Below are 12,056 nucleotides of genomic sequence, written 5' to 3'. Positions count from 1 at the left end.
ATTTTATAAAAGTTTAGCATAACTTCCCTTGCTTTTGTACTCTATGCCTCTATTAATAAAGCCCAGGGTCCCATATACTTTTTTAACAGCCTTCTCCACTTGTCCTGCTACCTTCAAAGATGTTTGTATGTGTACCTGTACCAAAATGTATCACTTCACACTTCTCTGCATTAAATTTCATCTGCCATGTGTCTGCCCATTCACCAGTCTGACTATGTCCTCCTAAAGTCTGTTACTATCCTCCACATTGTTTACTACATTTCCAAGTTTTGTGTCATCTGCAAACTTAGAAATTATACCCTCCTTACCCAAGTCCAGGTCATTAATATGTATCAAAAAGAGAAGTGGTCCTATTACTGACCCCTGAGGAACACCACTGTATACTTCCCTCCAGCCTGAAAAACAGGCTCTCTGCTTTCTGTCCCTTAGCCAATTTTGTATCCATGCTACCACAGTCCCTTTAATCCCATGGGCTTTAAATTTGCTAACAAGTCTATTATGTGGTACTTTATCAAATGCCTTTTGAAAGTCCATATACACAACATCAACCGCACAACCCTCATCAACCCTCTCTGTTACTTCATCAAAGAACTCAATCAAGTTAGTCAAACACGTTTCTCCTTTAACAAATCCGTGCTGACTTTCATTTATTAGCCCATACCTTTCCAAGTGCCAGTTAATATTGTCCCGGATTATTTTTTCTAAAAGTTTCCCCACCACCGACGTTAGGCTGACTGGCCTGTAATTGCCAGTTTTATCCCTCTCCCCTTTTTTGAACAGGGGTGTATTATTTGCAATCCTCCAGTCCTCTGGCACCGGCCCCATATCTAAGGAGGATTGGAAAATTGTGGCCAGAGCCTCTGCAATTTCCACCTTGCTTCCCTCAATAACCTAGGATGCCTAAGGACGTAGTAACAGGGGACTTAGAAAATCATAATAAGATTAGGCAGAGTCAACACAGTTTTATGAAAGGGAAATCGTGTTTGACAGATCCATTAGAGTTTTTTGAGGGTGTAACTAGCAGGCTAGATAAAGGGGAACCAGTGGATGTAGTATATTTGGATTTTCAAAAGGCATTCGATAAGGTGCGACACAAGAGGTTGTTAAACAAGATTAGGGCCCATGGGATTGGAGGTAATATATTAGCATGGATTGAGGATTGGTTAACGAACCGAAAACAGAGAGTAGGAATAAACAGATCGTTTTCGGGTTGGTAGGTTGTAACTAGTGGGGTGCCGCAAGGATCAGTGCTTGGGCCTCAGCTGTTTACAATCTATATGACGAGGGGACCGAGTGTATCCAAGTTTGCTGATGATACAAAGCTCGGTGGGAAAGTAAGCTGTGAGGAAGACGCAAAGAGGCTGCAAAGGGATATAGACAGGTTAAGTGAGTGGGCAAGAAGGTGGCAGATGGAGTATAATGAGGGGAAATGTGAAATTATCCACTTTGGTAGGAAGAATAGAAAAACAGAATATATTTTAAAAGGTGAGAGACTAAGAAATGATGGTATTCAGATGGATTTGGGTGTCCTTGTACATTAATCACAGGTAACATGCAGGTACAGCAAGCAATTAGGAAGGCAAATGGAATGTTAGCCTTTATTGCAAGGGGGTTGGAGTAGAAGAGTAAGGAAGTCTTGCTGCAATTATAAAGGGCTCCGGTGAGACCACACCTGGAGTACTGTGTACAGTTTTGATCATCTTACCTAAGGAAGAATATACTTGCCTTAGAGGGGGTGCAACGAAGGTTCACTAGATTGATTCTTGGGATGAGAGAGTTGTTGTCCTATGAGGAGAGATTGAGTAGAATGGGCCTACATGGAGTTTAGAAGAATGAGAGGTGATCTCATTGAAATGTATAAAATTCTTAGAGGGCTTGACAGGGTAGATGTTGAGAGGCTCTTTCCCCTGGCTGGAGAGTGCAGAACTGGGGGACATAGTCTCAAGATAAGAGGTCAGCCATTTAGGACCGAGATGAGGGAAAATTTCTTCACTCAGAAGGTTTTGAATCTTTGGAATTCTCTACCCCAGAGGGCTGTGGATGCTGAGTCGTTGACTATATTCAGATTGATGGATATTTGGACATCAAGGGATATGGGGATTGGGCGAGAAAGTGGAGTTGAGCTAGAAGATCATCCATGATCTTATTGAATGGTGGAGCAGGCTCGAGGGGCCGTATAGCCTACTCCTGCTCCTATTTCTTATGTTCTTATGCATCCCATCTGGACCGGGTAACTTTTCTACTTTGAGTACTGCCAATCTTTTAAGTACTTTCTCTTTATCTATTTTTATCCTATCCAATATCACTACTACCTCCTCCTTAACTGCTACAATGGCAACATCCTCTTCTCTAGTGAAGACGGTTACAAAGTATTCATTTAGTATCTCAGCCATGCCCTGTGCCTCCTCAAGAAGATCTCCTTTTTTGTCCCTAATCAGTCCCACCCTTCCTTTGACTACCCCTTTACTATTTCTATGTTGATAAAAGTCTTTTGGTTTCCCTTTTATGTTAGCCCCTTATCTATTCTCATTCTCTATCTTTGCTCTTCTTATTCCCTTTTTGGATTTTTTTTTAGAAATTAGTTTAAACCGTCTCCCGCAGCACTAGTTAACCTCCCCACGAGGACATTGGTCCCAGCTTTTTTGAGGTGCAACCCACCCATCTTGAACAGATCCCTCCTGCCCCAGAACTGGTCCCAATGCTCCAGGAATCTGAAGCCCTCCCTCCTGCACCATTGCTCCAGCCATGCATTGACCTGTCTTATCCTACTATCCCTATACTCACTAGCGTGTAGCACTGGGAGTCATCCAGAGATTACTACCTTTTGAGGTCCTGCTTTTTTACTTCCTCCCTAGCACCTGAAACTCTGACTGCAGGACCTCAACCCCTTTCCTTCTTATGTCATTAGTTCCCACATGAACCACAACTTCTGGCTGTTCCCCTTACCCCCTCAAAATGTCCTGCACCCTCTCAGTGATGTCCTTTACCCTGGCACCAGGGATGCAACACACCACCCAGGACTCACGTCTGCGGTTGCAGAAATGCCTGTCTGTCCCCCTGACTATTGAATCCCCTATAACAACTACATTTCTTTTGCCCCCCCCTGTGCAGCTGAGTCTCCCACGATGCCGTGGATTTGCTCCTGACTGCACTCCCCCAAGGTGTCATCACCCTCACTGGTATCCAGTGCGGGGGCGATCGCTGGGGTCTGATCGAGGGGACGTTAACGGGTTTGTTTGGTGGGCAGGGGAGAAGCACTCCTTCTCCTCCTGGCCCACAAGCAGTACTGAAAAGGCACTTACCTGTTCCATCCAGCCATCCTCGTCTCCTTTCAGCTGCTGGGTTTCCCGAGGCGTGGGAAACCCGGCCAGCCAGCATTAAATCTGAAAGCTAAAATATGAGGCATGCAGCTTCATTAAAATATTTAAATGACGGGCCCACCTCCGGAGAGCAGATTAGTCGCCCACCCCCCATCCCGCCTCCGTTAAAATCGGAAGTGAGCAAGTTGGGGTTGGGCTTCCTATTTTTAAATTTTTAACCCCCCACCCGCCTCCACCCCCCAACCTGTTCTGGGCCGTTAAAATTACCCCCTTAATGCAAAAATGGTCAAATTTGCAAATGATACAAAACTAAGAGGAACTGTTGGTTTGGAGGAGTCAGCTCAGTAATTATAGATTGAGTGGGACAAAATATGTAAGTGAGCAGAACAACGGCAGGTGACATTTAAAGCAGACAAGTGGTACTGCACATAAGCAGAAAAATGATTGACACATGTACTCTATGAATGACAATTAAAAAGCTAAGAATGAAGTTGAAAGGGACCTAGGATTCTTGGCAGGCTTGACACTCAACATGTCCAACCAATGCAGAGCAGCAATCAACAAAACCCAATAGGATGTTGAACTACACAGCTGAAACTGTAGAATACAAGTCCGAGGAAGTCATGATCAAAATGTATCATGCTCTGGTCAGAATGCACCTTGAGTGCTGTGTCCAGTTCTGGTCAGAATGCACCTTGAGTACTGTGTCGAGTTCTGGTCACCAAGACCACAAGGATGACCTCCAAGTGCTTGAGGCAGTGCAGAGAACAGCCATGAGGCTGATTTGAAAAAGATGTATATATTCATTCTCGGAATGTGACCATCCCTAGTTGCCCTGAACTAAATAGCTTGCTGGGCCACATTAGAGGACTAATGTAAGGAGTCTTACAACACCAGGTTATAGTCCAACAGCTTTATTTGAAATCACAAGCTTTCGGAGCTTTGCTCCTTCGTTTTACACCCTGTCCAATTTTCATTTCCATTGACTTCACTGGTAAATAAAATCAGGTGTGGTGAAAAATGGGCCGTCGATTTGCTGTCACCTGTTTTTTGCCTGGTGATAAAAAAATTAAAATTACCCCCGTTGTCTTTTCAGCCTGAAAAGGAGAAGCATGAGGGGTGATCGTATAAAGGTGTAGAAAATAGTTTAAGGGAATGGAAAACGTTAATGTGGAATATTACTTTTAGTTAAATTATGAGTGCAGGACAAGTAGACACAGGTTCAAACTAGTAAAAGGTAAATTTAGGTTTGATGTCAGGAAATTCTTCTGCACACAGAGTGATCAATGTATGGTGTAAACTTCCAGATATAGTAGTGGAGGCAAAACTCCTGGAATCCTTTAAGAAACAATTGGATGGTGAAATGGGCAGACTCTAGGATCTCTCTAGATGGATGAGATGAGCTGAGTGGCCTTCCTTATCCAAAATGATCATGTGATCTTGGGAATGAACAATAAAAATTGTAGGCAGACGGATAGCACAGATTCTTGACCAGCCGCTTATTAACGAGATAATGATTAGAATGTATAGTTTACTGAGGATTGGTGTGTTTCTCTTATACATGTTTAACATTAATTTGAGAGTTTAATCACCTGACTTCTCCAAATGCAGTGGAACTGTGAAGAATCAGCTGAGCATTTCTCTGACTCAGGAGAGATTTAAAATGCCCACATTATCAACAATAATTCACCAGCTTGTTGTGAATCTTGTTTAAAATTCCCCCATTACTGTAAGAAGTTGCACCTTCTCCCAGCAGCAGCAGAACTCTCAGTATTTTCTAATAGCTTGTTTGTGCTGTATTCTCATTGAATGCAGGTTCATCATGAAATTGAATAAATGGAGACATGGCTTACAATGGTGTGATACTGGGCTACATAGATCAGGAGCGTCCAAAGATTTTTTCTCTGATCTGTGCTGAGTTAGCTATTTTCTGCTGGGGTGGTAGTAGGGATATTACAATTGGCCTCAGCATCTTTGGGCTAAAGAGGCAGGAAACCAGCTTGCTGGAAGGTCATATTTAGGGACATACAGTGAGGACAAAACCAAACTGAATTTGGATGCCCCTAAGAGCCAAAAAGGCTGCTGACCATCATTGTCTAGATCCAGACAGAAAAAGTAGCCATTTGGGGGAGCTACTGGAAGACTGCTAGCACCCATGGTTATCACAGCGCAGAATAGGCCTCCTTCCATGCTGTAACCTTTCTACGATTCTATGATTCACTACCTTCAGGAGAGAAGAGGTGGGTAAGGAAGAAAACCGATCGAACAACTGTAGGGGAAAAAATAAGTTGTTTAGGTAGTCTGAAAAGGATCCACTCAAAAAGCAAGTACTTTGTCTATTTCAAAAAAAAGTGTGTGTGTGTAGTTGGTTTGGAGTTTATCATCAGGGGGAAAATATTTTATTAATTCCTTTTGAGAACCTATATTTAAAAAAAAAAGATGTCACTTTGAAAATTTACTGATTATAATAAACCCATTTCAACTCTTTATTATTAAAACTGGTTCTTTGTATCTTAAAAGATGAACTCTTTTCATGAATATTAGGTATAAGCAAGACTTCAGCGAATTTGTGAACTCAACAGTTTTTCCCAGTAATCTGGATGAGGCTCCTCAGGATTTCAACAGCTTTGTGGCTGAAGTGCAAAAGACTATCGCCTCCCTTCGCAATCAGGTTTGGATAATAATCTAAAGCATAGTTGTTACACCGATACATTTAGATATGGATAGTGACAGACTTTTAGATAATGCCAGACATATGTATAGATATCTGATACTGGGAGAAAGAAATTTTGCTGAAAAAGCAAGGGGGTAATTTTAACCTAACCACCCATTGAAGTCAATGGAAAGTAAAATCGGCCGGGGTGTACAACAGGCAGCCAATCTGATCCTATCAGTTTCCTGCTGGGCAGTTAGATTAAAATGACCCCTCAAATGTGTATTTGAATCTCATTTAACAGCTGTCATATACGGTAAGATTTTATTAATAGCAAACTACGGTCTACTCTTTAAATTAAGAGTTGCTAACGCAAATAATCTGATAATTAATATTTTCTGCATTAAAATCCTACTTTTCTATTTAAGAAATTAAAAATGTATTCTCAGTGAAAGCCACTCTATAAATTCTGGTGGCCAGCTCAAATATGGTATTAACGGAGGCCAAGAAGCTAAAAATAGTGGTGGCAAAAGAACCTTAAAAGGAAGAGAGGAAATACATCTTAAAATAAGAACTTTTGGATGCTAGGCAAGTGCTACAGTATTGCAGCAGAAAAACTTCTTCTCGCTGTTACCAAGGCAACAAAATATATTGGCCACAAAGGAATTATCTGGTTCTGATAGAGGAGCAGTGCTTTTGGAGGCTTCAATTTCCAAGGGAGGCAATGACAGAGTTGTGCCACATCCTACAGGAGGACTCTCAGTCGAATTCCAGGGCATGTACAGAGCTGCCTCAATTTTTTTTTTGTCTTGAGGACATTTCAGACTAGTTGGGCCGAACAGCCTGTTTTTGTCTTGTGATTTCTATGAAATTCTTTCCAGGGGGCCACTGGGGACATTAGTATCAGTCAGTCTGTATTGCAGCACTGCATAAAACAGGTGACATATGCATTGTTAGCCAGATCAAGAAGGTATCACTTCCCCCATGTGAAGCAGAGAACAACAGGACAGAGCCTTAGTTTAATTTTTGTATGGTATGATTTCCAAAAGTCTTGCGTGTCATTCATGGCTTCATAAAACCTTACTTACCTCCCGCACACAGGAGAGTTCCACGCACGAATTACAAGAACTTACTCCTTCCATGTTCAATTTGTGTACGATTGTCTACACCTAGCATTGCAGATAAATTACAGATTCCCTGGCAGCATTCCTGGTGCATTCATTTCATGAGAGTCCTCTGTGCCACCATTATTTTCAGATACCCAGCAAATTAATGGTTGGATCCTGATAGACCAAGAATACCCAATTGGTATCTTGCCTAATGACCCCTCTGTAGCATCTCTGCACACCAGCTGACCACCGATACAGTGAGGCACACACCTCCAACACTTCCATTATCTAGTTCACCATAGCAATGCTGAAGCATAACCCATTCAAAGTTTCCTTGTTATCATGGTTGCAGCATTCTCTGCAATTCAGAGGCATCTATATTAGTAGCTGTGGAGCATGAGCTTTCAGAAGACCAACTAGAGGATATCACTGAGTAGCCTGAAGAGCTAGAGGAGGTACCAACACATGCATTTTTGGATAGTGCAAGAGCTACTTGGCAGACCCATGAACCCTGCTCATTACCAGTCCTCCCTGCACCTTCCCCACCCATTGGAATAAATCATAATGCACAACATTTCCACTTTCACTCTACTTATCTTCCAGGCAGACCTCTTCGCTGTATATGTCTTTCCGCAGTTACACAAATGAACCTCTGTACACATGCTGCAATCCTGTGGTAAACTATTTAATTTCCGAAAATGTGAGGGGTAATTTTAACCTAACCTGCCTGGCTGGAAATTAATGGGGTCAGGTCGGCTGCCTGATTTACATCGCCCGATTTTATCCTTCATTAAAGTAATGGAGAGTAAAATTGGGCAGGGTGTAAAACGACAGCTGACCCAATCCCCTCAGTTTCTTGCTGGGCAGGTTAGGTTAAAATTGTCCCCCTGGTGTCTTTGAAACAAGTCCTTGCTACTGTAGTCCTACCCTTTCCTACCATTTGCCAAATCTGCTACTTCATCTCAGTACAATGCCCGTAGCTGAAACTTGAGATAGCTAGCTGGCAGTTGAATATCTACAAGAGGTTCCTGGGATCCAAATGGCTCTCGATATCTGTGTAAACATGGCCTTCGAAATGAGCCTACTTCAGGTTGCTGTACTTCAGCAGGTGTAAGGCAGCCTGGCCCTGCCCACTTTCTGGTGCAAGCGATTTCATTGGGGTGAGGGGGACTGGCAAACTGGAGTGGTAGTGTTGTCATGGGGAGAGACAATGCTATCATCCATTGCCAGTTCCAGCTGGCCCTTGCTCCTAGCCTTCATGTCACTGTGCCCACTGTTTCTCCCCATGCTATGTAGTGTATGCCTGTGTGTTAGTGAATGAATGAATGAATGAGTGGAGGGAGAAAAAAAAATCATCCTTATCTTGGGTATGACCTTTGACCTCATCCATTCCCTTTATTAGCTACAATCTTAGAAATGGGAGCGCCCTTTCTTCATATAGAGTCAATGGGTGCAGGTTGAGAGGAGCTCTTCTGGCTTGGGCCTATTATGTGTTTCTTTTTTTGTGTAAGCAAATACAAAAAGGACATATGATGAAATTAGGAAAAGCTGAGACAGTGTCACCCAGCCACCTTTTTTGAGTTCATGAACATGCAGCATGCAGGTAGCTTGTGTTGCCAGTGAAAGAGAAAATAAGAAAGGTTTATGTAGCACCTTTCATGACCTTATGATGTCCCTATGCACTTTACAGCCAATGAAGTACTTTTGAAGTCACTGTTTTGATGGAGGAAACGCAGCAGCCAATTTGCGTACAGCAAGATCCCATAAACAACAATGTGATAATGATTACATAATCTGTTTTTAGTGCTGTTGGTTAAGGGATAAATATTGGCCAGGAAATCTTCTTCAAAATAGTGCCATGGGATCTGAGAGGGCAGAAAGGGCTTTGGTTTAACACCTCATCCGAAAGACAGCACCTCCCACAGTACTGCACTAGAAAGTCAGCCTAGATTTTGTGCTCAAGTCTCTGGAGTGGGACTTGAACCCACAACCTTCTGACTCACAGGTGAGAGTGCTACCAACTGAGCTATGACTGATACTGTGCTTAGTGCTCCTATTTTGCAAGAATTATGTGCAACGTTAGAAGTATTTTTCTATGACAGCAACAAGGTATGGCCTGTCGCAACATGGGCAGTCATTGATTTGAATGTTGTGCATTTTGCCTCTGATGTTGCACCAAAGTGAAAGTGAACTGCAGTTGGAATTCATCATAAGTGCCATATACTAAAATTATGTAAAAGTGTGAGCATACTTACCTTGCAACTTTCCTGAATCCTGAAAATTTCTTCCTCATCCGCTGCCATGGCCTATGTATGTGGGAGACACGCTCTGCCACCTGGCCTAAGCATGGACATTTGTCATTATTAGAAGCTGCTACTCAGGTCCTAAGAGGATCACCCTTCTTTACAGGAGTTCATGGAGCAAGATCTCAAACTGCTTCCTCAAAAAGAACCGTGCTGCTCCTCTCCTTGCAGCCATTAACAATTGCAATCTGGAAACATTCTTCACAATATACAGCCCGGCTTTCACAGAGTAACAGCAGTCCTTTAACAACTGCTCTTGCCAGTTATCCTGCCCATTCACACCACCACATTTCCTGAGCATCAAGTGATCTGTGTAGGGAGAAGCTTGCAAATGTGCTGATCTCATGAAATGAATCACGGTCAGCTTTGTCCACTACTAGCTCACTGTGCATTACGAGTGCAGTGGTCTCACAAAAAGAAATTTAACATGAATGAATTAGCCAGTGCGCTCAAAATAGTGCACAGAGTGAATCAAATCCTTAAGTGCATAGGGACGATTCTGCAGTTCAGAGCTCCCAGGAGTACCTGTGTTCACAGCGAGCATGCCATGGGCAATTGGAGATGCACAGTTCATGATTTTCCATCCATTGAGGAAAGGAAAATTATGAGCTGCACACCTGCGATTTCCCAAGATGCAGTCCTTGCAAGTGACGAATCGTGAAATCACCCCTTCTATGGCATCAGTTAACATTATTTCTAAATACCTCTGCTTTAATTTTCAGTGATTAAGTGGCATGCGAAGGTTTATCAAGTCAATTCATAGTAATTAATTTGTTCTAATCTTTGGGGTTCAGCAACAACTAGCAATATCCAAATTGATATACATCAGTTAAGCTTTTTGTATGTTTGATAGCATTACAAAGACTCAAACAATTAATTTTCTAACATCATTGAACTAGAAATATATCAAACTATAAGCTAACTGAGAATCTCAATTTGGATTTCTACAGGAAAACTCACATGGGTTATATCAGTGTTGTATTAAACTGGAGAGGGAGAGAAAGTGACTGTGCATTTAACTCCTTTTAGTGAGTTTTATTATTGGGATCATATTAAGGACTTTCTTTCCCAGTATATACGGCATTTTAAGTTAGCTCATTCTGATCACTGACACTGAATTGTGGCTTAGTTCATTTTTTAAATTAAATGTCCTCTGGACATGCAACTTAATTAATTATCCCTATATAGGTTAATTAAAGAGGTTGAACCATTGTTCAGTTATACATGGTGGGTTGGTCCAAAGTTAATTATCTTTTCTCAGAGTAAGGTTTCTATTCCCCATAACAGATGATGTCAAGAGGAAAATTTTTCTTACAGTTACCTGAGGGGTTTTGTACCCACATTAACATGTTTGGTAAAAATTTTGGCATGAGGATTTTCACTCCTGGGGCCTAATTTTAGCAGGCCTGCGGGTTTCCGGCGGGTTGGGTTTCGGGTGCGTGGCCTCCGCGCCCGGTGAAATTAGTGGGTTGCCCGCGCGATCGTAGCAGGCAATCCACTAATTGGAGCCACTTACCTGCTCCTCCGGGGTCCGCGCTGCTGGTCTGCGCGTCGGGCAGGCTGCACATGCGCAGTACGATCTGTCAGCTGGAAGCTCTCTAGTTAAAGGGGCAGTCCTCCACTGACAGATGCTGCAACCAATGGAACAAATTACAGCATGGAGCAGCCCAGGGGGAAGGCTGCTCCCAGTTTAATGATGCCTCACCCCAGGTATCATCAGATGGGGTGAGGAGGAGGGGGAGGACAGAGATCTTCCACCCGGCGGGCGGGAGGAAGCGGCCTGCCTCTGCCACCAAGAAGGCCTGGCTCGAGGTGGCAGAGGGGGTCACCTGCACCACCAACATATCGCCCACCTGCATATAGTGCAGGAGGCGCTCCAATGACCGCAGTAGGTCAGCCGCAGTGAGAACACGAAGTCTTTCCCCTACACTCCGTCTGCCACATCACTGCCCCCACCCCACATCTCCTTCGGCACCGCCAACACTACTCTGTCACATCACCCCTCATACCCACTCAAACCTCATCCTCATCTTACCTGCACCTACTCACCTCGCCAGTACTCACCCCGCCACTAACACGCAACCCAATCCTCATACAATCTCATGGCTCTATCCCATACTCACCCTCTCGTGCATCTCCCTCACGGCCAGCCTCACTCAACCTGCCACCACCTGTGCTGCAGCCACAGGGCATGCATCACATATGTGCAGTAGGCAGCGTAAGGCAAACGTGTCGTGAGCATGAAGGGGATGCACAAGGGTGTCTGAGGGTTTGCCATGGGTGTTACCTATATTGAATTTCAGAGCAACAAACATCACACATTATATTGGCACCACCACTGCCATGTCTCCGCGAATCCTGTCTGTTGTGTCCAATAATGCCCGCTCCTGGGTATCACTATGAGGACCCACCACTGATGCCACCCATTGTGTTACTGCAGAGTAGGTGCAGGTGTATTTGCAGGGCTCTTCCGCGCAGACGACTGAGAGACATCGGCGGTGTAGCCGGCTGCACCCTGGAAGGATGCGGAGGAGAAGTTGTGGAGGGCAGTGGTGACTTTGGCAGCGACAGGTAAGCAGATGGTGCTGGGGCCAGCCAGGAGCAGCTCGGCATGAAAGAGCCTGCAGATCTCCACGACTACATGTCAAGTGAATCTGCGCCTCCGTGTGCA

General features: G+C 43.7%; 1 protein-coding gene across 1 annotated transcript in view; it reads left to right on the top strand.

The window, feature by feature from the left end:
- The window catches only part of LOC137314905 (peroxidasin homolog), a 573,760-nt gene that overhangs the window by 540,069 nt on the left and 21,635 nt on the right, over window positions 1–12,056 (top strand). Inside the window, exon 21 of the mRNA XM_067979924.1 lies at window positions 5,865–5,991. Within this exon, the coding sequence (XP_067836025.1) occupies window positions 5,865–5,991 (127 nt within the window). The remainder of the gene's footprint in view (window positions 1–5,864; window positions 5,992–12,056) is intronic.

The sequence above is a fragment of the Heptranchias perlo genome, chromosome 3, assembly GCF_035084215.1.
Source record: "Heptranchias perlo isolate sHepPer1 chromosome 3, sHepPer1.hap1, whole genome shotgun sequence".
In the NCBI taxonomy this organism is placed as follows: Eukaryota; Metazoa; Chordata; class Chondrichthyes; order Hexanchiformes; family Hexanchidae; genus Heptranchias; species Heptranchias perlo.
The sequence above is the reverse complement of the archived record's forward strand: the minus strand, read 5'-3'. Positions and strand labels throughout refer to the sequence as shown.